The 25,132-nt window shown below is 43.3% G+C and overlaps 2 protein-coding genes across 2 annotated transcripts in view; one reads left to right on the top strand and one right to left on the bottom strand.

Moving 5' to 3' along the window:
- Positions 1 to 13,643, top strand: part of CEMIP (cell migration inducing hyaluronidase 1) — a 70,354-nt gene extending 56,711 nt beyond the window's left edge. Inside the window, exons 20-27 of the mRNA XM_032233141.1 lie at positions 540 to 755; positions 1,804 to 2,015; positions 3,785 to 3,970; positions 6,189 to 6,393; positions 8,183 to 8,269; positions 8,492 to 8,649; positions 9,721 to 9,821; positions 11,648 to 13,643. Coding sequence (XP_032089032.1) covers positions 540 to 755; positions 1,804 to 2,015; positions 3,785 to 3,970; positions 6,189 to 6,393; positions 8,183 to 8,269; positions 8,492 to 8,649; positions 9,721 to 9,821; positions 11,648 to 11,775 — 1,293 coding nt within the window. The 3' untranslated portion in view covers positions 11,776 to 13,643. The remainder of the gene's footprint in view (positions 1 to 539; positions 756 to 1,803; positions 2,016 to 3,784; positions 3,971 to 6,188; positions 6,394 to 8,182; positions 8,270 to 8,491; positions 8,650 to 9,720; positions 9,822 to 11,647) is intronic.
- Positions 13,644 to 20,645: 7,002 nt separating this feature from the next.
- MESD (mesoderm development LRP chaperone) lies at positions 20,646 to 25,030 on the bottom strand. The gene is made up of 3 exons (XM_032232748.1): positions 24,833 to 25,030; positions 22,958 to 23,190; positions 20,646 to 21,511 (listed from the first exon to the last, which is right to left on the bottom strand). Exons 1-3 carry the CDS (start codon positions 24,992 to 24,994, stop codon positions 21,253 to 21,255), a joined length of 654 nt encoding a protein of 217 aa, XP_032088639.1. The 5' UTR covers positions 24,995 to 25,030; the 3' UTR covers positions 20,646 to 21,252.
- Positions 25,031 to 25,132: the final 102 nt, after the last annotated feature.

The following is a 25,132-nucleotide window of genomic DNA, read 5'->3' as shown; positions in this document are numbered from 1 at the left end:
CAATGACTACTTCAGCTTCAACCACAATAATACGTGAGCAAACAATTGATAACAAACTCAAGGTGAATCGCTCCAAACTCGATTGCAGAAAATACGACTTCAGCAACAGAGTGGTTAACGCCTGGAATGCTCTACCCGACTCCGTTGTTACATCTTCAAACCCCCAAAACTTTAACCTTAGACTCGCTACTGTCAACCTCATCCCATTCCTAAGAGGTTTGCAAGAGGCGTGCATAAGCACACCAAAGTACCTACTCTATTGTCCCCATTTATTTGTATCCATTTCATGTATTCATAAGCGTGATTCTATTTATATCTGTTATCTAATACATGCTTGGTGAAACAAACAAACAAACAAACAAACAAACAAACAAATAAATAAATAAATAAATAAATAAAATGATGAGCATATATTCCATTATTGGGAGAAACACCATGAACATGTCTATTCAGAGATCATCATGTGGGAAGCAAGTTGTGTTCCTCCTCAAAGAGATCCAAGCATTTACTGAGCAATATGTCTTTCTTCTCACGTATAGATTTCCTCCAGAGTTTTCTTTGGAGAACCTGGGCCTTGGTTCAATGGGTTGGACATGGATGGCGATAAAACGTCCGTTTTCCATGATGTGGATGGCTCAGTGTCAGAATATCCTGGGTCATACCTTATCAAGGAGGACAATTGGCTCATTAAGCATCGAGACTGCATTGAAGTTCCAGACTGGAGAGGATCCATCTGTAGTGGACGCTATGCACAGGTAGCAGGGATGGTGGTGGGAGCACAGATTAGAGGGCTGTTGGTTCACAGTTCCCTGTCACACCTAGGACAGGGTGAAAATTGAATTTATCGGCTATTTGCAATCCAATTGTTTGTTTTTAACCTTTCTTAAAATTTTATTTCTGTAAGCCGCCCGGAGTCCTTCGGGATTGGGCGGCCTATAAATTTAATAAATAGAAATTTAATAAATAGAAATAGGAACCCAAAGATATAACAGAATTGTCAATGTATTCATGAACTGGAATAGGGCTTAGTAACAAGGTCAGCCAATAGAAGCTGAAACAGTAAGGAGCCTGGGCGTGGCTTAGCTTAGCTCTGAGTCTGTGCTGAGGACTGAAACAGAAATTCTCTTCTGTCCTGCCTGTGTTTATACCTACTTACAATCTCTCCTCTCTACCACATTGAAAGAACCACTCTTGGTATTGTATATATTACTTCATGTGTTATTATGTATATAAAGAGAAGTTAATGAATCCTGCTGAATCAGTTACCTGGGTGTGCTTTCTGGATTTGATTGCTGCAACAAACTCTAACAAGAATTAGTAGAATGAGTTTGTTTTCCACAAAACCCCATTGAAGTTAAAAAGTTCCAATAAACTCAATTACAGCCTTCTACAAGTCTTAGTTTCTTCTATGCACTGATAGCTGAATGGGAAGCCAAACTTCATGCAACATGAAAGATTTAAATAATTTAAAAACAATGCCACTGCCTGAAAGATACAGGTGCCTAGAAAGCCCTTATTGAAGGTAGGAATTTCATAACCCTTGGAAATAAATAGCAATAGCACTTAGACTTATATCCTTCTTCACAGGGTTTTACAGCCCTCTAAGCGGTTTAGAGTGTCAGCACATTGCCCCTAATAATGTGGGTCCTCATTTTACCAGCCTTGGAAGGACAAAAGTCTGAGTCAACCTGTTGAGCTGGTCAGGATTGAACTGCTGGCAGTCGGCAGACGTAGCCTGCAAGACTGCATTCTAATTAAATATACTACAATTCAGTATGCTTTCTCTCTTTTTTTTCTGAACAGGTGTACATCCAAGCATATAAATCCTCCAATCTGAAGATGAAAATCATCAAAAATGATTTCTACACACACCCTTTGTATTTAGAAGGCGCCCTGAGTAAGAGTACCCATTATCAACAATATCAGCCTGTCATCACTTTGCAGAAAGGCTACACCATCCACTGGGACAAGGCAGCTCCTGAGGAATTGACTATCTGGCTCATCAATTTCAACAAGTGAGGATGCAAGCCCTAACCAAAAAAAAAAAAAAACCTTTCTGAACTTTTAATGCCCATCATCTAGGGCAGCGGTCCCCAACCTTTCTGGCTTTGAAGACTGGCAGTGGGGGGGGAGAGAAGAGGGTTCTGTGCAAGTGGTGGGTCAACGTGTGCGTGCGTGCAGCTGCATTTGTGTAAGCGATGCCCCTCGCACAAAGGGAGCTGCACATGCACTCTCATCGATTGTGGGAGCGATTGTGGGTGCACCCCGGTACACCCACGTTACACCTACCCTCCGCGAGCTGCACTGGCTGCCCATTGGTCTCCGGATACGCTTCAAGGTGCTAGTCGTCACTTATAAAGCCCTTCATGGTATTGGACCTGGGTACTTGAGAAACCGCCTGCTGCCAATTACCTCCAATAGACCTATTAGATCCCACAGAGTAGGCCTCCTCCGAATTCCATCTACCGGCCAATGTCGCCTGGCTACCACCCGGAGGAGGGCCTTCTCTGTGGCTGCTCTGGCCCTCTGGAACGAGCTCCCCGTGGAGATTCGGACCCTCACCACCCTTCAGGCCTTCCGCAAAGCCCTTAAAACCTGGCTGTTCTGACAGGCCTGGGGCTGACGAGTTCCCATCCCCGCTCGAACTGTGTGGCTGTTGATTGTTTTTAAATTCTTTCTGTAGTTGTTTGTTGTGCTGTTTTTTTCCCCTTGTCTGTATCTTCCTCCCTTTGAATTGTGAGCCGCCCTGAGTCCCTCTGGGAATAGGGCGGCATATAAATGCAATAAATTCAATTCAAATTCAATTCATCCACCCGCTGTAGATGCAAGTAAAGCCTGCCCTTGCACCCGCACTCACCCACTGCTTCCACAGCCCAATTCTGAATGGACCATGGACCAGTAGGGATTGAGGACCCCTGAACCAGGGGTGGGATTGAAACTTTTTAGCAACCGGTTCTCTGTCCGATTGCCGGGTGAGCATGGCCATGGTGGGTGTGGGCTACTCAGCATCCTGCACCATGGTGAGGGGAGGCACTTTCGCTCTCCCCAGGCTCCAGAGGCTTTCCTGGAGCCTATGGGAGGACGAAAACGCCCCCCGGGTTCCGGAGGCTCTTAGAGACTGGAAACCAGCCTGTTTCTGGACTTCTGGAATTTCCAGGCTGCCCATTTTTCATCCTCCCAGAGTCTCTGCATGGGCCCTGCACTTGCCTGGCACCCAAAATGGGCCACATGAAGACTCCTGGGAGTGGGGGGGGGGAGGGCGGGGCCAGCCGGTCTTTTTAACTATCAGTTTGGCGAACCAGATGTAAAATTAACATTTGGTTCGTCTAAACCAGTCTGAACTGGCTGAATCCCACCCCTGTCTGATCTAGGGAAACACTACACATTATAATCTTCCAGCTCTGCCACCATCATTTCAACAGCTTCATTCTGAGTTTTACCATCTTTTCACCTTCATGTTCTAAGTTCTTGCAAACAGACAGGCAAAGCAATCATCATTTCAACGATGGAATACACGAAATAGGTCAGACTAAGTCTTTGCTCAGAGGCAATGACCCACCACCGGAGAACTGTCCCATGTGGCATTAATGGATCTTTAAGTCGTTTTGGAACTAGTTAAGCACCAGCATCTAAACATTTAAGCCAGTATGGAAAGAATCGCTTTAAAAAAAAAAAGTTAAATATTTGACTTGGCTTGTGGTGCATTCCAGAAAAGCTATAGTCATGAGATTTGGGGTAGAGCTTTTTGTTTTTAGTAATGCTTATTTTCCTTTTCTTTATTTAGGAACGACTGGATCCAAGTTGGATTTTGTTATCCTAAAGGGACAACATTTTCCATTCTCTCAGATATTCACGATCGCCTTTTGAAGAAAACCTATAAAACAGGGGTGTTTTACCCAGCTCTTCAAATGGATAAACTTGAATATCGATATCCTACCAAAGGCTACTACTACTGGGATGAAGACACTGGGTAAGGAATTAGCAAGGATTCTCAAATTTTCGTGGGCACTGGGGGTAGAAAGAGCTATATTTCTGATTGGATTTGAATGCACGGAAAGCATCAGTCATCCTTAGGGCTTGTCTGTGTAAATTTTTCAAACCCTGCCCGTTGGCGTCCTTTTTGATGGGAACATTGTCAGCAAGGAAAGCAATACCATATGTGCAGAGGTGGTATTCAGCAGGTTCTGACCAGTGAGAGAACCGGTAGTGGAAATTGTGAGTAGTTTGGAGAACTGGTAAATACCACCTCTGACTGGCCCCGTCCCCATCTATTCTCTGCCTCCCGAGTCCCAGTTGATCAGGAGGGAATGGGGATTTTGTAGTAACCTTCCCCTCCCACGCACACCAAGTCACACCATGCCCACAGAACCCGTAGTAGAAATGTTTGAATCCCACCACTGCATATATGTGGCCTTGCAAAGTTCTCGCACAGCAGTCTTAGCCACCGCTCCATGGGACAGTACATCAGTTGCATCTACCTTCATGGGTTTTGAAATCTTCATGAGAACAGAGAGAGGGGGGGGGAGGGAGGAAGGGAGGGAGGGATAGATGATAGATAGATGATATAGATGATAGATAGATGATAGATGATAGATAGATGGATGGATGGATGGATGGATGGATGGATGGATGGACGGATGATAGATCTGCTTTCCACACATTTCCAGAGTTCTTGTTGGCTACCAAAAAGAGAACGGGAACTTGCCCAATCAGGAAGAGGGTTTGGTTTTACATCCTAGAGGCCTGAGTGTCAGGCCTCCAAGTAATACATCCACAACAAGGAGAACTCCAAGGCAGGCATTTTCATCAAAGAACAATTTATTGGTGTATCTCATATTGGCACGAACCTGGTCAAAACCGGCTCTAAAAGTCCCGTTGATCTTTCACCTAAGTAAAAGTTTTGTCACTTCCCCAGAGTCACTGTGTCAGGGGTCCAAGTAACACCCCTAATGAAAGAAGAGTCCAACGCTTGAGATTCCTCAAAGTTCCATTTTATTCGAGAGGTCCTATTGGCACATCTGGGAAAACCCGAAATCTGAAAGTTTCCAGATTTCCCCCCACCCAAGCAAAAGTTCAAGTCCCTGCCCAGCACCATCATGTCCATCCCACGGTCCAATCAGGCACCATCCCAACTGGAGATGCCTCCCAGTCACACCACTCCAGTTCCTTACTCAAGATATTGACTATCTTGAGTAAGGAATGTTATTTTGACTATATCTACCCCACTCCATATAATCCCTCCCCTCCCAGTTTCCCACAGCTATAATTGTGGCAGGCCGGAAGGCCCAACGCAAAAGAGACACAGTCCAGTTGTTATATGATCCCAGTCTCCTCCTTCCAAGCACCTGCATGAATGTCCTTGGTTCCCAGGGGAAAGAGTTTTATTTTGACTACAGCACATCGATTGTCTCTACTACACCCCCACTCTCCCTCCCTTCCCCTCAGCTCCAGGCTGTGTCAGCATTGAAGCAACAAGAAAGAAAATGGCCTCAGTTGGGTCAGGCCAGCTTCAGGGTTGACACTGTCCCTTGCACTCCTTCCTGTCCCAAAGGAAAGAATCCATCCTAACCCTTATGGCCGTAATGATGAACCTATAGCACCCGTATCAGAGGTGGCACATGGAGCCCTCTCTGTGGGCATGCACACCATTGCCAGCTGCTCTTATGGTTTCCTCTCTTCAGGGTGCAGAGCACCAGAAAATGCCCCCCCAAAACACCCCCCAAAAGGTCCAAAAAACAGGTTGTTTTCTGGGCCGTTTTCCAGCCATTTTTGGCCTGAAAACAGCCTAAAAAATGCCCCCAAAACAGGTATGCATGTGCCAGCCAGTGGGTCTTCGGGTTTCCGGCGCTCCAACGTGCACGAAGTTTGGCAGGCAGGTGCGCATGGCAGAAACCTGAAGACCAGTTGGCCGGTGCACGCATGCTAACATGCACACATGCATGTACATTCTAGTTTGGGCCCTTGGTGCCAAAAAGGTTTGCCATCACTGCCTTATGGATACAGGCCTCAGGCAGAAGGGAGAAGGGTTTGCACCTCCATTGGAAATTCCCCATGGAGCTTCCTCTTTGCCACTGCCAGGAAGAGTTGCGTCCTATTCGGATTGCGTCTGCTGTCTTGATGACTATGTCATATCTTTGGCCATAGCTGTTCAACTCTTGCTTTCTTCTTCTTCTTTTTTCTTTGAATAGGTTGCTGTTTCTCAAACTGAAAGCTCAGCACGAGAAGGAGCCGTTTGCTTTCTGTTCCAACCGAGGCTGTGAACGCATCAGGATCAAAGCCAATATCCCCAAGCAAACTGGGACCAGTGACTGCGAAGCGCTGGCTTACCCAAAATATGCCGAGAAGCCAACCGTGGACGTGCCAATGCCCAAAAAACTGCCCAGTGCACACATGGTATGTTGATTTACTGTTTTAATTTCCTTAGGGGAATATCTCTCTGGGATTCTCGAGGTCTTGTTTTGACTTTAGGGGAAAGCTTCAGAACATGTTACGCCTGGAGGCTTGGGTTTGAGTCTTTCTTGATGTTGGCTTCAGTAGAAAAACCTTTCTTCATGTGTTGGCAGAGAGGAGGTTGACTGACAGGGGATTCTATCTGGCATACTTTGTATTTGCTCAATATCCTTTAGCCACGGTTAATTTAATACCTGCTTGTTCAATTAATAAAATGTTCCAGGTCCACCCAAACCATTGACTCAGAAACTAACCATGCGGGCTGAAACCAGCCTGTGATTCAGCATAACATGTGAACAAAGTTATAGCAGTGTTTTTCAACCACTGTGCTGCGGCACACTAGTGTGCCGTGACATAGTGTAAGGTGTGCCGTGGGAAAAACACCCGCCGGGTGTTTTTGCCTCGGGACATCTCTGTGTCCCGAAAGTTGCTTTCGGGACACAGGGATGCCTCTATTAAGTCCCTGCGGCCCCGCCTTTACTTTAAAAATGCGGGGACCGCCGGGAGGTAGCGCACGTAGGGACTGTTCAGAAAAACAGGCCCAGGTTTCGCACTGAATAAGTAAACAGAAATATGAACAATTATAAAATAATTTCTTTTTGTTTATTTGATTCCTATTCAAGAGAATTACTTTATATATAGTCAATATAGGCACAGAGTTAATTTTTTTTAACATTTTCTAATGGTGGTGTGCCTCATGATTTTTTTCATGAAAAAAGTGTGCCTTTGCACAAAAAAGGTTGAAAAACACTGAGTTATAGAACCGAACTCCAGCTCTGGGTCATCTAAGTCAAGAAGATTTTTCTCTTGATCAGCTCTAATTTCATGGGGCTAATAACATTTTAGTCTATTATATCTTCTTCCACATGGGTCAAAGTTCCTAACTTTATACCAGGAAAGGAAAGCAAAAGAAGTGGAGTTTGGGTGTGATGCCTTCAGAGTGAGGCCATAAATTGTCCAGATCTTTGTTCTTTCTGTGCCAACTCGGGAAGCTCAAATTGCCCAAGGAGCTGCTGATGCAGTTCTATAGAGGAATTATTGAGTCTGTCATCTGCACCTCCATAACTGTCTGGTTTGGTTCTGCAACCCAACAAGACAGACACAGACTTCAGAGGATAATCAGAACTGCAGGAAAAACAATTACTGCAAACCTGCCTTTCATTGAGGACCTGTACACTGCACGAGTCAAAAAGAGGACCGTGAAAATATCTACAGACCCCTCACATCCTGGACATAAATTGTTTCAATTCCTATACTATAGAGCATTGCACACCAGAACATCTAGGCATAAGAACTGTTTTTTCCCGAACGCCATCACTCTGCTAAACAAATAATTTCCTCAACACTGTCAAACTATTTACTAAGTCTGCATTACAATTACTATTAATCTCATCGTTCCTATCACCCATCTCCTCCCACTTATGACTGTATAACTATAACTTTGTTGCTTATGATTTATATTGATTGTTTCCTAGTATGTATGATTTGATTGCTTATTTGTACCCTATGACTATCATTAAGTGTTGTACCTTATGATTCATGACGAATTATCTTTTCTTTTAACTACACTGAGAGCATCTGCACCAAAGACAAATTCCTTGTGTGTCCAATCACACTGGGCCAATAAAGAATTCTATTCTATTCTACTCTATTTGATTCCAATATTAAAGTTGGTTTAGAAAATCCTTGAAGATTAGATGTAAATGCCATTTTCTTTCTTTTTCATAAATAGATCAAGAAGGATCATTTTGTAGAGCTAAAGATAGAGAGCTACAAGACCAAATATTACCATCTCAAGGATGACTTTGCCTATATCTCAGTAAGTGTTTGCACCGCATATTTTTTTAAATTGCTTATTAACTTGCCAATTTATTTTTATATAAGAATGTTCATCTTGAGTTCAATTTACAATACAATTCTGTAGGCAGACGACATATCTCCAGAATGAAGCATCCAAGAAAACATTCAGAACAAGCTGCAATTTGTTTTCAAAACCTCCATTCTGGGAGGATGTTAAAAACCACTTTTTCCTTTTGTGTAGGTTGATGGCAAGTCATTCTACCTTTCTGAAGAGGGTATTCAAGTAGTCGTGATTGATGGTCACGAAGGAAAAATTGTTAACCGGTTGAGTTTCAAAAATATTATTCTACACGGAATCCCAGCTCAGATCATCAATTATGTCAACAACATTCAAAACAAGTAAGTAAACTGAAAGGGGGGGGGGGTCTTCAAGTTTCAGAAAGAAGACATATTTGTAGAGTCATCCATTACAGCGTGCAGCTTTCAACTATGGTAGCACCAGAAATATTCATCAGCATAATCAACATTCAAAAGAAACTTCCAGGAAATAATGGAAGGTGCTGAAATGAGTAAATTGACATTTAAAATTAGAGAACAAGAAGATAAACAATATTACAAGATATGGGATTTATTTTATCAGTGGTTAGATTAAAAAAAACATGGACATGAAAGACACTAGAGAATTTTATAATATAAGAATTATAGAATGATACAGAATACAATATAAAGATACATTATTATTGGATAGATTTAAAACGATGTAATGAATTGTTATAATATAAATGAATCCAATATCTAGAATATCTCATTTAAAAGGAAGGAAAAATAGTGATAGTCAAATAAATGACATACAATGATAATATGTATACATATATATTTAATAATACAATAGCAGAGTTGGAAGGGACCTTGGAGGTCTTCTAGTCCAACCCTCTGCCTAGGCAGGAAACTCTATACCGTTTCAGACAAATGGCTATCCAACGTCTTCTTAAAGACTTCCAACGTTGGGGCATTCACAACTTCTGGAGGCAACTTCTGTTCCACTGATTAATTGTTCTAACTGTCAGGAAATTTCGCCTCAGTTCTAAATTGCTTGTCTCCTCTCATTTGATTGATAATATGTGATTTCATATAAATTATAAGTGAGAACTGTTGAAAGGATGCACAAAAATCTTGCAACCAATTAACACTCTGTATGTAATTGAAGATGGTCTTGTGGTTTATGTTTTGTCTACGTCTGTCCAAAAATAAAAAATAAACTTTTAAAAAACAAAAAACAAAAGAAAGGCCCACGACCAAACCATACGTAAATTGATTAGATTAAATAGGTCTATGGAGCAAATTTGGGCTGATTGGAGAAATTCTGTGGGTATCTATGATGATGACTGCAGTGCGGCTGCTCTGCTAATCAGTTTGGGTGAATCACTAATTCAAGGAAATGATGCATGTAATTTTCCTGCTCTCTTCTAGTTCTATCGTGGTAATGACCTCAAAGGGAAGATTTGTTTCAAGAAGTCCGTGGACCAAAGTGCTGGAGACCCTTGGAGCAAAACCCGGTTTTAAATTGAAAGGTAAATGCATTATTAATATCATGAAATATCATATGAAATGTGACATGCTTTTATTATGGCTAATTTTGTGAAGAACACACTTTCAGAGCAGGTTTTGCTGTCCAATAGCTGCACCTTTCTTTTCAGATCATGATTTTTACTGCCCAATGTCTTTTCACATAGAAGGCTAGTAAAAGAAAAGACATGGTAAAACCCTTAAGAATTGTCCAGCTGGTTTTTATATCTAAAAATACTCTAAATATTTCATTTTTGTAAACTGTTCAAATCCTTAATGCAAGTGCATTGAGATGAAGCTTTGGAGATGAGAGGCCCTTTCTGTAACTCAGTTTTTGGCCTTCCCTTTTCCAGCCAAAAATTCAGTAATGTCTTTTAGTATAATAAATATGGAGCAATAGCACTTATATACCACTTCACAGTGCTCTAAGTGATTTACCAAGTCAGTATCTTGCTCCCAAGGTGCAAGATACTGACTTGGTAAATTTTACCCACCTCGGAAGAATGGAAGACTGAATCAACCTTAAGCCTGTCAAGATCGAACTGCTGGCAGTGGGCAGAATTAGCCTGCAATATTGCATTCTAACCACTGCGCTACCACACATGGAGAGCCAGTTTTCTGTAGTGGTTAAAGCAGCAGGCTAGAAACCAGCCTGTGAAGTCCAATCCCACCTTAGGCATGACGTTAGCTGGGTGACCTTGGGCCAGTCAGTCTCTCTCAGCCCAAGCATGGAGGCAATGGCAAACTACTTCTGAATTTTTGCCACAAACTTACCTTGGCATCTTACCAGGAAATCAAGAGAGACTCAAAGGCACTCTCACCTCACCAAAGGATGAATATTAGTTATACAATTCAGCTGCACTTCAAATACAATCAATTTAGAAATCTTTGATTCTAAACCAGCAAACAATAGTAAGGATTTTGCATCAGGAAAGTAAACTTGGGTGTTGAGATTTGGAAAAGTCCTTAGAAATATTGCACAGTGTTTACTGAACATAAAATGTATTTGAGAGGTATCTTTAAGTATTCCACACATAAGTTCCATCTGTCCCAATGTGGTAGCCGGAGAGAGAACTGGATTTAAAATAATTGGGTTCTTCATACTTAAAACATTCCCAGAAATTCTGTTATTACCAAATGCAGAATGGCAACTTTTTCATTTCCTAGTTTGCTATTATTCAATCCACTCAATTAAAAAAATAATAATCTTAATACCTATTAAACTGGGGGGAAAGGGCTGTTCATACAATTATAGAACTGTGGAGATGGACAGGAGCAAAAGGAACATCAAGCTCAGCCATCTTCAATTTTCAAAAAATAATAATAATAATTAACCAACTCTTTTTGGAGAACTGGCTATTTGATGCTTTTGGTTATGATCTCTAAAATGTTCTTGAGAGGACAAAGAAAGAGAAAGCAACATGAATCTTCTCAGGAAAATATGTTGTGGGTTGAAGGTATAGCATTCACGGAAATGGCCTCTGAGTGGTGCAGTAGCCTTCTGGTGGAGCTCTCGCCCCACAATCAGGACCCTGTGAGTTCAATCCTAGGTAGAGGCAGATATTTTTCTCTCTCTCTCTCCGCACAATGAGAATATATCTGCTGAACAAAACTCCACATTGGCAACAGGAAGGGCATCTGGCCAGTAAGCACTCAGCTCCATTCAGTTGCCAAGATTCCCCCCCCCCCCAGCAAGGATTATTAAAAGATGATGATGATTCATGGAAATAGCCTCTGATGGTGCTGAAATACACTCTCTGCAGAGTATTGGTTATAAATATTGTCCCCGGATCGTTTTTCTCACCGCACGCTCTTAATTGTTTATTTAAAGATAAGATGGCTTTTATCGGCTACAAGGGCAGCTTCCGGCCTTTCTGGATCAAGCTGGAGACCGATGAGGACGCCGTGAGAATCTTCCAAGCGCTGCCCGTTCCTGTGGTCAAGAAAATGAAACTCTGAGGAAGCATCTCCTCTTTCGAAATGCCCTCCAGAGAACAAGGATGAGAGGAATGGTGGCTCCTCTAAGGTGTAATATATTTTGTTGCTGTACATAAGAGAGAAGATACTGTAAATAAGCCTCCAGCTTGAACAACCAACATTCCTTAGCCAAATGAGTCTACTTTGGTTTGATCTGTTTCGATTACGAACAGATTCTCTGACTTGCCAGCAGGTTGAGGGCCACAAATATTTTCTTTTTTAATGGTCTCCTCTCATCTCATCTCCTTTCTATGAAGCCACCTTGGCCGCCTCATGATTGATTCGTGGATCACTGTGGTCCTGAATTAATTGGACATACAGAAAATGCTTCTTCTTCTTCTTCAATTCAACCTTTCACTCATCTTGAATGTTCAAATGCAGACTCAGGAAACGAATCCCATTTTTACGTGGTACTGCTGCCTATGTAAATAAGGACATGTAAGCTGAAGTCAAAAGGCATAGCTGAGCAAGACCAAATGTTCAGTATTGCTAGGCTGGCCAACGGGCACCGCAAAGGGTGGGCAAGAGAGGGGAATTTGTATAGACGGACTTCCATGCCTCATTCAAATACTAGAATAGACTCAAGCTCGCTAATTACACTAAAGCTATTGCTGAGATGGTGGGAAATCTCACACAAGAACAACAATGAAGATCCAGTCTTAGGAAACCGTAGTTTATGAAACAATTACTCTGAATGTACGGGATATATTTGGCTAAAGAGGAACTCCTTGCCAGTGATGGTTAAAACCTTTTCGGCATCAAGTGCCGAAACTGGTGCGAGCATGTATGCATACCAGAGCGCCGGAACCTGGAAGAAAGCAGCTGGCTGGTGTCCATGCATGCGACAGAACCTGGAAGAGCAGCTGGCAATGGTGCGCATGCCCACAGAGAAAGCTCTGTATGCCACCTCTGGCACATGTCATGAGTTCACCATCACGACTCTAGCCTGTTCCTAGCCTGAAAGATGCTACTTCTTCCCTCGTACTCATATTTAATAACTGAAACTATATTTTGCTATAGGCAAACAGGGTTATGTATATCTTCCCTGCCCACGCTTCCTGGATCAGAAACCTTCCAATCTCAGCAGCCATTGAGCGGGAATATTGTACGATAACGATAGTCCTTAAGGGCAGCTTCTCCCGCCTCTGCCCTTCTGTACAGGTAGTCCTCGACGTACGACCACAAGGGAGCCCAAAAGTTCCATCGCTAAGTGAGACATTTGTTAAGGGAATTTTTGCCCCGTTTCACCGCCATTCTTGCCGCAAATTGTGAAGTGAATCTCTGCAGTTGTTAAGTTAGTAACGGGTTTGTTAAGAGAATTCGACTTTGTCAGGTCACAAAAGGGGATCGTGTGACTCCAAGACACCGCAGCCGTCATAAATATGAACCAGTTGGCAAGCATCCCAGTTTTGAACACGTGATCACGGGGGATGCTGCAATGGCCGTAAGCGTGGAAAACGGTTGCAAGTCACTTTTTTGGTGCCCGTTGTAACTTTGGCCACGAAACGAATGGTTGTTAAGTCGAGGACTGGTTGTAACCTAAGAGTGACATATTAAGGTTTCTGACATCCGACTGACCATTTGCGTTCTATGAACTGTGACTTTTTAAAAATTAGATCCAAAGTCAAGTTTTGTCTCTCTCCAGCCTACATTGAACAGTCAGTTTTACATGATATTTTGTTTTTTTTGTGAGTATGTCAGTTCAAATCTTTTACCCGAAATAGCTGGTCCTTTTTCGGAACAAGATGTATAGCGTTTTGTATATTTTCTAAAAAAAAAAGAAAATCCTGAGGGTGGGAATGATATATTTATTTATTGCAAAGGCACTAAAAAGGTTATAATGGAAGAGAGCAAAGATCTTACAAGGGGGAGGAGGGGGGAGGTTGCCAAAAAAAAAAAAAGAATGGAAAAACTCTCTTTAGAGTTGTTGTTTTTTTAATGGCCACTTTATCTTGGCAGAAATTCTTTTCTTTTTTTTTTTACTACGATAAACCTCTTGTTTCAAAATGTTTTTAATTGCAATTTAACCTTTTGTGGTTTGGAATACACGGATTAAAATAAAATTTCAGTGCAATTTGTCAATTGTTTATCCCTGTTTAGTGACTTTATTACACTAAACTACTAAAACACCTTTTATCCCATTCTCTACGAGTAAAAAAAATATGTTTACTTTTTTGTGCTTCATCTATGTATATAAAGCATCCCTTAAAAAGTTTTTTTAAAAAAAAAAAACCTAACATTTCGCATCATTTGGGTGTAGGACAAGTTTAAAAAGCCATCCAGAGTCCTCTTATAAGGTAAAGGTAAAGGTTCCTCTTACACATATGTGCTAGTCGTTCCTGACTCTAGGGGGCAGTGCTCATCTCCATTTCAAAGCCAAAGAGCCAGCGCTGTCCGAAGATGTCTCCGTGGTCATGTGGCCGGCATGACTAAACATCGAAGGTGCACGGAACGCTGTTACCTTCCCAAAGGTGGTTCCTATTTTTCTACTTGCATTTTTACCTGCTTTCGAACTGCTAGGTTGGCAGAAGCTGGGACAAGTAACAGGAGCTCACTCCGTTACGCGGCGCTACAGATTCGAACCGCTGAACTGCTGACCTTTCTGATCAACAGGCTCAGCGTCTTAGCCACTGAGCCACCGAGCCACCGCATCCCTTTTGTATATAAAGTATCCCTTAAAAAGCTTTTTTTTAAAAACAACAACAACAACATGCGGGAGCAAAATATCAAGAGCATTTCTCACCCTTTGGGTGAAGGACAAGTTTAAAGAGCCATCCAGAGTCCTCTTAGAGGGAAAATGAGCGGCATAAAATTTAATAAAATAAACAAGTAAAATAATAAAAAGCTGCATTTTAGGACCTTCTTCCAAGCAGTTGGCGAAAATATGGAATACAACTCCAACTTTCACTCTGCTGTTCTATGTAAACTGCAGTTCTGTTCACTGTTTATTTAGATGTGACTCACTTCTACATTCCAAATTTCAAACAGTTAAAAATTCCCTTTGGTATTTTAAGCAATCTACATAAGCAAAATCTTCCCCAGCCTTCCTTGGTCTGTGCCCCTAATGAAAAAAAAAATATTTTGGAAAACAAAACGGCTAAAACGTTGCTGAGAAGCAGCTCCCATTTCCCAACAATGACGTTCCACAAATCTTAGCTGTGGCCAGATTTGCACAACAGGCATTGCTAGGATATGGTGCTACTATCCTGGTTTAGACGTCACCATCTTATGCAAGCCTAAACAACTGGGTTAACTCGGTGAACTTGATTTAAGACAACCGTAGGCAGAGAAGCTGGGTCAACCGCAAGCTAATAGAGCAATCTTCTTCCTTATGCTTGTTCTCCCTCTAGTGGAGTTCTTCAGGCTAAGCTGGTACGCAACATTTCTGAGGTGCTCTCAAAGGTGCTTTTTTCTTCAAAAGGCAACTGGGACTGTTTTTTGGCCTCGAGGAAAGGGAAAACATTTTGCTTCTCATCCAAGAAGCTTCATCAGTTCTGACAGCGGGGAGGATGAAGGATGAAATGAGAGTATGTCAGAGTTTGTTGCATAAATTCAAATCCAGAAGCACACACAGAGAACTGATGCAGCAGGATTCATTAACTTCTTTATATACATAAGAATACAAATAGATGAATAAACGTACAATACCAACAGGTGGTTCTTCCAAGTGAACACAAGGCAGGAGAGTTACAGGCAAACACAAGCAGTTATCTTTCATCTCAGCAGACAAGTCCAGACAGACTGCGAGTTTACTTCTCAGAGCAGCAGACTGCTTATGTTTCTGTTTCAGTTCTCTGCACAGACACAGGATGTCAGCCTCTGTTTCGCTACTTGCTTTCGGCTGCCATTGAAACGGGGAAGGGGAGGCATGGTATTTGGGAAAGGAAGTTTTAAGTACAGGAGAGATTGTGAAAAGGGAGTTTTGTTCTCACCTTCTACTGCGCATGCTGGAGATAGTGATTGGGCCCGCCAAGGCCAACTGTCCTGCATACCAACCTGATAATGCTTTTTGAAGATGGAACTCATGTGACACCTGAGGGATTTGCAGATTGGGCTATGGGATGGGGTTACCAGGGGGAGGGGGTTGGGTCACATATTGATATCTGTTCTGATCCCCCCCCCCTGACACAAGATTACTGCTAGACAATTTATTCACAGTAAATTAACACACCGACAAGACTTTGGCAGCAACCCAGACTTCCACAGATAATACACACAAGAGTTTCTTCAGTATAATAGTTGAATCCTGCAAAAAGCCTCCTCCCAAAGTCTCTTCTTATATACTCTCTTGGGAGGAGCCTAATCTCAACCACCTGGCCCCAATTATCTTCTATATCTCCATAGTTGCTGTCGGCGCTTATCTGCCCGTCTTTGCCTGGCGTCCATGACCAACTCCCTTAGCTCCTCCCCACTGCTCCAGGGCCTGACGTCAGGGACCAACTCCCTTTGGCTTTCACCGCTGCTCCATTCCTCAGGCGCCTCCTGGTGGCCAACCAGCCTCTCTGGTCCCTGCTCAGTCTGAACCCTGTCCAGGGTCCTTCACATCTTCCAGAACCGACTCATAGGGTCCCTCGCTATCGGAGTCTGTTTGCAGCTCCAACGGCTCCTGCTGGGCCACAACAGATATCTATGATTTCGCGCGCTTTTGCCTCAGATCTTGCTTTGCTTAGCTGAAATCTTTTCATAACCAGTAAAAGTACTCTTAATTCTGCGAAATGGAGTTAAGTAGTTTCTTTCTTGGTTGCTGAGGGAGGCTGGCTTGACACAGATCTATTTAAGCTCCCATTGGCTGACCTTGTTGCTATGCCTATTCATTGGCTGACCTTGTCCCCATGTCTCTCCCAGTCATGAATATTTTAACAATATGCATTATTAATAGCTCTTAATAGTGACCACATGATCTTTGACCCTGGAAGTTGTTTATTAGTACTACCTGTAAAAAAGGCTGATGCTCTTATTGTGCATTTTGTAATATAGAAAATAAAGCGTACAGGTAGTCTTAGTTTAACAACTGCCTTCTTTAGTCACTCTTTGTGGTGACCCGGCACAGAGGCAACACAGGCAGCTGACAGTTCAAACTGCCCCTTTATTGCTCCAAATCCCCCCTCCCAAACACTCCCATGTTTCTGGCAAGTCCCAGAGCCAAGAGATGACGCGCACGTGTGCGCATACACACACACCTCAAGCAGCCTCCGGCTGCAAATAGTCCAATCCAATACTGCGAGCACCATGGCTGCAAGCAAGAAAATCCAGCAGGCCAGTTGAAAAGTCCAGAAAGCCAAGGAGCAAGGCAAGAATCCAAATACTAAGGAGGTATCCAAGGAAGTTCCAACATCGGCACTCAACACTCCACAAATGCCCCTCCCTACAGCATCTCCTTAAGTCAGTCCACAGGTGTGCCTTGTGAAGAAGGGCAGGGCACTCTCCTCCTGAGTAGATGATTCAGTCTGGCTGTTCTTGCCTTCTCTCCACTCTCCATACTCAAGGATCAGGAGGGGGTGCTCCCTGCTCATTACCTGAACTGTCTCTCACAGGTGGCGCAGTGGTTAAATGCAGCACTGCAAGCTACATCAGCTGACTGCAGTTCTGCAGTTCAGCTGTTCAAATCTCACCGGCTCAGGGTTGACTCAGCCTTCCATCCTTCCGAGGTGGGTAAAATGAGGACCCAGATTGTTGTTGAGGGCAATATGCTGACTCTGTAAACCGCTTAGAGAGGGCTGAAAGCCCTATGAAGCGGTATATAAGTCTAACTGTTATTGCTATTGCTATTGCTATTCTCTGCTTCAGCTCTCTTCGTCATCCTGCCGGTTCCCTCCCTGCCTACAAGCCGTCCTAATCCTAAAAGGCCCTGGCCTGACTGGGCCTGCTCCTCCCCATCTTCCTCCGAAGCCAGTCGATCTCAGTCAACTCCCAGCTTATCTTCCTCTGTAGATTCAAACTCTGGCAGGGGCAGGACAAGTAACTTTACATTCCAACTTCATTTCAAATTGAATTTATATCCCAATTTCATTTTTAATTTTTTTTAAAATCGAATTTTAGCAATAATTTGTGTTTGGAACTCTGCACTTTGATATGGCCTATGGGCTAAAGAATAAACTATGTATGTATGCAACTTTACAACCAATCTTCACCTTTCCAACCGTCACAGGAAGGAAGATGATAAGCAGTCACAAGTGGCTGCTTCTTTTAACACCCAAGTTGCTGGTCCCAATTATGATTGCTAAATAATGGCTTCCTACATCTCCACTCCTGTCCCTTCAAATATGTTGGTGTCCCTCTGCATCTCCCCCAACGTAAGTTAAAGAACTGCAGGACAGGCAGAAAAATCTTCATGAAATGTTTTCACATCTAAATCTCTAAATGAGATGATTCTCATTCATCCAGGTCATAATTGTCACACGGGTGCCTTTTCCAAAAGGCAACTGGACTTGCTTAGTTTCTTTGAGAACGTTTCGCTTCTCAGCCAAGAAGCTTCTTCAGTTAAAAGAAACATTTCTGAAGAAAAAAAAAGATGTTTTTGCACATCTATTTCCAAAGTCTGTCTGCGCTTGAAAGCTCTTTATCTATTTGTTAATGTGCTGACACTGCTTTTCCCGCTACCTCAGAGATGGTTCTGCCATCATCCCATTTTCCCCTCTCTTGGTTTCACTGGTTGATAAAAGTCTTGTACTGGAACTGAAGATTGGGGATCTCGTTTCACAAATAACTGCAAAATAGCAGGCAATAAATTTATTCGTCATGCAAATATGTCATCAGGCAAGGGTGGGATTCAGACAGTTCGGACTGGTTTAGCCAAACTGGATGCTAATTTTAATCTAGTTCGCCGAACTAGTCGTGACCCCGGCACACCTCACCCTTCCCCTCCCAGGAGTCTCCATGCGGCCTGTTCATCATGCCAAGTAAGTGCAGGGCCCGCATGGAGGCTCCGGGAGGGCAAAAACGGCCTCCCAGAAGTACTGGAAATGGGCCCATTTCTGGTCTCCAGAGGGCCTCTGGAGCCTGAAGGAGGCCGTTTTCGCCCTCCCAGAGGCTCAACGAAAGCCTCCGGAGCCTGGGGAGGGCGAAAATGCTCCCTCCCCTGCCGCTGTGGTGCAGGAAGCAGACTAGGTCACACCCCCATGGCCACACCTACCCAGTAACCGGACAGAGAACCGGTTGTTAAAATTATTCAATCCCACCCCTGCCATCAGGCATGTTTCTAATCTTGCCTACGGCAACTCCTTCCAGGTCTTTAAAAAAAAATTTCAAAGTCCAAGTTATTTTGCCTTTCTTTAAGCAGCACCAGTGGTGTGTTTCAAAAAATTTTAGAACCTCTTCTGTACGTGTGGCATGCTTTGTGGGAGTGGCTTGCTGGCCATGTGACTGGGTGGGTGTGGCCAACTTGTAAAATGTGGTGAAACTCACTTAACAACACTCTTGCTTAGCAACCAAAATGTTAGCTCAGAAACTCTGGCATTTGAAGCAGGCAAGTCTTAAAGCTGTCAAATTACAAGACCCTTGCACCCCTAACCCTTTAGGAAAAAAACCTCCAGGGGTGATCAAACTTGACAGCTTTAAGACTTGTGGACTTCAACTCCCAGAATTCCTCCTCCAGTCATGGCTCAGGAACTCTGGCATTTGAAGCACGCAAGTCTTAAAGCTATCAAGTTACAAGACCGTTGCACCCCTAACCCTTTAGAAAAAAAACCCCAGGGGTGTTCAAACTTGACAGTTTTAAGACTTGTGGACTTCAACTCCCAGAATTCCTCCTCTCACTCTTCATCTTGATGATGTGCGGACGGGCTGGGGGGAGGAAGCTGGAAGCGGTTCTAAATGGCACAGTAGATTTGTGGAACTTCTTCTATAGAAGAGATTAGAACTGGCAGGAACCCACCCGCTTTGCATCTGACTGCAGCTGTGAACCTTTAAGTAACGCTAAAAAAAAACCCATGAGGGTTTTTTTCCCACAAGCTGAAGCTTTCGTCGTACAACCTCGTTATTTCTATAGTGGATGAGTTCTAAATGGCCCTGTAGATTTGTGGAACCTCTTGTATAGAAAGGTTAGAACTGGCAGGAACCCACCCCTGAGCAGCACCATTCCATCCCCAGGAGAAATCTTTTAACCTGCTGGAGTAAAAATGCACCTACTTGTCCTTGCAAGCTGAATGCCAGAAAACACTCTTTCAAAACTAAATCAAGAAAGGGGGGGGGGAGACGGAAGTAGGAAGCAGACAAATTTAACATCAAGGATAAAGCGTAAATTATCACTCCAATCGCCCTCCAAAGTTCAAAGCGAGGAGGCTTTTATAGAACCACCTCTGCATGTAAAATGTCAATTTGTTAAAACAGGCCTGGCTTCTGGAAGAGATTTGCACATTACATTAGCCAGAGATCAAAACAAGCCCATTTCCTTTGGCGTACAGATAGCACCCCCATGTGGAGAGTCTGTGGTCAGCTACCACAGTTAAGAGAAGGATGGATGAATAAGGAATTCCAAACAGCAATCTCTTCTGAAAAAAATCATAGAAATTTATTGAGGTTTCGGAGGAAGCATTCACACAGACAGCATTTTTTTCTTAGTTATCTTTTTTTAAACAAAGAAAAAAAAACCCTGCCATGGTTGTTCAAACCATTGCACATTTTTCCATGGCACGGAATATAAAACGGTAACAGCAAATAAAATCCAATATAATGGCCGCAAACTTGAACTGAACTTTTTCGGTTAACATTTCAGAAGAAACCAATGCCACCTGTAATACATCCATTCATGTGGATAGGTTTACCCACAGAAAAACCGTACCATATTCCCACACACTTTGTTCTCGCAATCAATTGAATTGCACCTGTGAGCATTCCTCACATTTTATGCTACTTCAAACAATGAAGGAGAAGTACATCAATCGATTTAGTGTGGTAATTCTCTAGCCTTATTAGCTAATTAACAGAAAGTTTTCTTTCCATTTCAGTGTGGAATATTGGACTATCAGTATTTTAAAAAGCAAATCGACTTGAGAAACTGTTGCTCTGGATCTGTTTTTGGTATAATCGGTGACAAATCTCAAGTGAGGGATTTTAAGATGCAATGGGAAGTGTATTGTTAATTTTAGGATTAATCAAAATATTGAAACACCAGGAGTCTTCTACGTCTGGCTTTTCCTTCTTCTCCCTATTCTTTTGAGCCATCTGCGATACCACCTGTCAGAATCAGTTCTCCAAATGGTGACCCATTCAACCAATCTTCTCATCCCCTGGACAAACTTCCATAATACTAAACTGATAGGGAGTTGAGACTTAATAGTTGATTGAATGTAAGCAGCCCACAGCCTTTATCTACCGACTCTGCCATTTCTAAATGAATACCCCGCATTAATAAGTAAACTGTTCCCTTAATCATTAATACTTTGAAACTTGGAAAACCAACCCAGTTTTCGCTTTCTGAAACATTCTAAACCTTTTGGACAGTATTTCAGTACATTGATATCAAAGGTCCTCTTTTCCTCTGCTGGCACGGTTGCTATCCGTAACGGTTCCAGGTTTCACCTCTGGGCCTTTTTTCTTGGAGGATTTGTCAGGCTTCAGTTTATTTTTTTCTTTTCCTCGGCCTCCTTTACCAGGGTAGACTTGACCTTCCACAGTGACATCTTCACATCTCTCTTGGTTTACCAGAAAGTCTTTGATCTCCCACGCGTAGCTTCCATCACGCAGCATGAAAATGGCACGATTTGAACCCACAATGAATCTAGATTTCAGAAGACATTCAGTTAGTCTTTGCTAAACTCCTACATTTCAGGAGGCAGAAATCCAGAAATATGTTTATATGGTACCCAGAGACACTCTGTGAGAGATGGGTGGTCATAAATATGACTAATAAATAAATCCAGAATCTGCATAGATGTTCAAGTATTAATGGGCACATCTGCATTTTAAAAAGTAAATGGTACTCAAATAGGGATTTATTATAGCATAAAAGGCAATGGTAAATGTTCCCCTTGCACATATGTGCTAGTCATTGCCTACTCTAGGGGGCGGTGCTCATCTCCATTTCAAAGCCGACGAGCCAGCATTATCCAAAGACGTCTCCGTGGTCATGTGGCTGGCATGACTAATCACCGAAGGCGCATGGAACACTGTTACCTTCCCACCAAAGGTGGTTCCTATTTTTATACTTGCATTTTTACATGCTTTCAAACTGTTAGGTTGGCAGAAGCTGGGACCAGTAACGGGAGCTCACTCGGTTACACGGCGCTAGGGATTCAAAACGCCCAATTGCCACATCCTTTCTGATCGACAAGCTCAGCATCTTAGCCACCAAGCCACCGTGTCCCTTATTATTTATTATAGCATATAATAGTTTTATTACATTTTAAAGACTTTTTCCACTGTTTTAAATGGATCTATCTTTACAAGTTTGGAATGAGATAGATAGGAAGCAATTTCATTAAGATTGAGTGTGATGACAAAAGCTGCTAACACCCACCCACACACACACCGTGGTGCTTCAAAGTAAAATGCTAAACATCTGTATCAAACCTGTGAGGAAATAGTATTGTCTGGATAAACTAAAACAGACTTGTGGCGAAATTGGATTAGTGTTTAAAATCTGATTGCAATCAACCCTGCATAGGTAGGGCATATTATATATGACCTAAACAAAAATATTCATTTCACATAAAGTGAAACAAAGAAGTGGACAACACTTGCATTAAGGTTTGTTCTCCAGAGAATGCATATGCAGATTTCAATTTAGATCAGAGGAAAAAGCACAGCAAAGAGGGAAACTAGCTACAATGCATACATGTATAGTGCTCAGTCGATAAAATATTACATTTACCTGGAAGGTGATTCCCCCCCCCTCCAAAAAAAATTACTTCTTAAAATATAAGGATCAGGTTAAATATATTTCCAGTAAACTTCTAGAATTTCTGTCATAACTCAATGCACCCACGTGACTAAACCCAATTTTTGCAGCTGTCATTAAGCAAATCCATTTATTCTTAAGGGCATTTTGGGGGGGGAGGGGGGCGGAAACTGTCAAAAAACATTGTAAATTGTGGTCACATGACCATGGAACATTGCAACCGGCAGTAAAGATGAGCCCCATTTCAACCTGGACACAGGGAATCACGGCTGTCACTGGGAGAATGCTCGAGTGGAAAGAAACCACACAACTCTTAACGGGTCCTACCTCTGTACATCGTAATTGGCGTTGAAAAGGCTTCCTTGCCACAAGTTTGTAATTTGCTCCGTCTCCTTTTCAGTTGGCTCTCCTGACACAGTGACGAACATCATGAGTGTTTTCCCCTTTTTGGTCATTTTTAAGACACTCTCCGGTTTACTTGGATCGATCTTGGAGAAGTCGATTGGTGCAGATTGGCGCTTGTGCTCAGGAAGATCTCCTTCCTCTATATCATCATCCTCCTGTTTTTGAAAGAAAGCAGGAGCCTTGAAAAGACTTTGAAAAGGAATACAAGCCTTAACCATCTCCAAGGGATATAAGCGGATCCCTGAAAAAAATAGAAGCACTTATTCAGTCCTTTGGCATCCTTTACTCTCAATTTGATAGTCAACTAAATCATCATCTTCATTCAATGATCCCATAATCCCTTGCGGGGTGGAGTCTGGACAACTGAATGGAGCTAGCAGAGTGATTTAATGGCCAGATGCCCTTCCTGTCGCCAATGAATTGAGGCCTTTGAACTCTGGTGCTGGAGAAGACTCCTGCGAGTCCCTTGGACTGCAAGACAATCAAACCGGTCAGTCCTAGAGGAGATCAACCCTGACTGCTCTTTAGAAGGCCAGATCCTGAAGATGAAACACAAACCTAATGAGAAGGAATGGCTGGAGAAGAGCCTCATGCTGGGAAAGATGGAGGGCAAAAGAAGAAGGGGATGACAGAGAAGGAGGTGACTGGATGGAGTCACCGTGAGCTTAAATGGATTCCAGGGGATGGTAGAGGACAGGAAGGCCTTGAGGAATGTTGTCCATGGGGTCGCAATGGGTCGACTTCGTAACTAACAACAACACATTTATTGAACGCATAATCCTATTTTCAGACCGCCCACATTCCCCCCGCCCACAGTGAAGCAGGACCTGAAGATTGATGGGTTGCAAAGTGACCACAATGGCCAGATCCACCCAACACCTCAAACCCAGGATGGTTTAGCAACACCGTGTGAGTGTGTGTGTGTGTGTGTGAGTGAGTGAGAGAGAGAGGGAGAGGAAGAGGGAGAGGGAGAGGGAGAGAGAAATAGTGCAGCACCAGCCTTGCTGAATTGCTGGATGGCCTGAGATCCAGGAGTGAAATGACAATGACAACCCCCCCCCCCAGGCTTTGCAAATTATGGTTTAAGGATACACACGTTATCTGCATTAGCCAATGGTGGCTTACAATTCTGTAACGCTCTCTTACTTGAGCAGGGGGTTGGAGTAGAAGGCCTCCAAGGTCCCTCCCAACTCTGCTATTCTATGATTCTTTAAGGGTTCCTGCTTGAACAGGGGGGGTTGGACTGGATGACCTCCAAGGTCCCTTCCAGCTCTGTGATTTCATGATTCTGTAAGAGCCTCCTGCTTGAACAGGGGGGGTTGGACTAGATGACCTCCAAGTCCCTTCCAGCTCTGTGATTTCATGATTCTGTAAGAGCCTCCTGCATGAACAGGGGGGTTGGACTAGATGACCTCCAAGGTCCCTTCCAGCTCTGTGATTTCATGATTCTGTAAGAGCCTCCTGCTTGAACAGGGGGGGTTGGACTAGATGACCTCCAAGTCCCTTCCAGCTCTGTGATTTCATGATTCTGTAAGAGCCTCCTGCTTGAACAGGGGGGGTTGGACTAGATGACCTCCAAGTCCCTTCCAGCTCTGTGATTTCATGATTCTGTAAGAGCCTCCTGCATGAACAGCTGTTAATCTATGATCGCACTAGCTAGGATTGAGGCTGTTTAATGGAACCAAAGGAAGCCAAGCCTCGCTCCTGAGGGGACAGAAAAGCGGGGAAGAGGGCAGTGGGGGCTTCTAAGAAGTTTCCTCTCCCTCCTCTCTTCTTCCTCCTCCACTTCGCCTATACCTCCCATTGCTCCAATAGTCGAGCCATGTCGGCATCGTTGTAGTCCCGAATGTCTTTCTTCTTCTTCCCCGGCTTGTCGGAGCTCTTCTTCGGCTCCTCCGCAGCCACCAAGCAGGCGCAGATCACCACCGCCACGAACAGCCACCGGCAGGACGCCGCCATCTTCTCCCGCCCACCTCGGAAGGGAAATAGGAAACCAAGGATTCGCCCGCCCGCCTGGCGGGGAAACCTCTGCGCAGGCGCACCGAGGCCTGAAACGAGGAAAAATCGGGAGGCGCTGGGCGCGACCAGCACTTTTTA

This window comes from Thamnophis elegans, chromosome 16, assembly GCF_009769535.1.
Source record: "Thamnophis elegans isolate rThaEle1 chromosome 16, rThaEle1.pri, whole genome shotgun sequence".
NCBI classification, from domain to species: Eukaryota; Metazoa; Chordata; class Lepidosauria; order Squamata; family Colubridae; genus Thamnophis; species Thamnophis elegans.
This window is presented reverse-complemented; position numbering and strand designations above follow the sequence as displayed.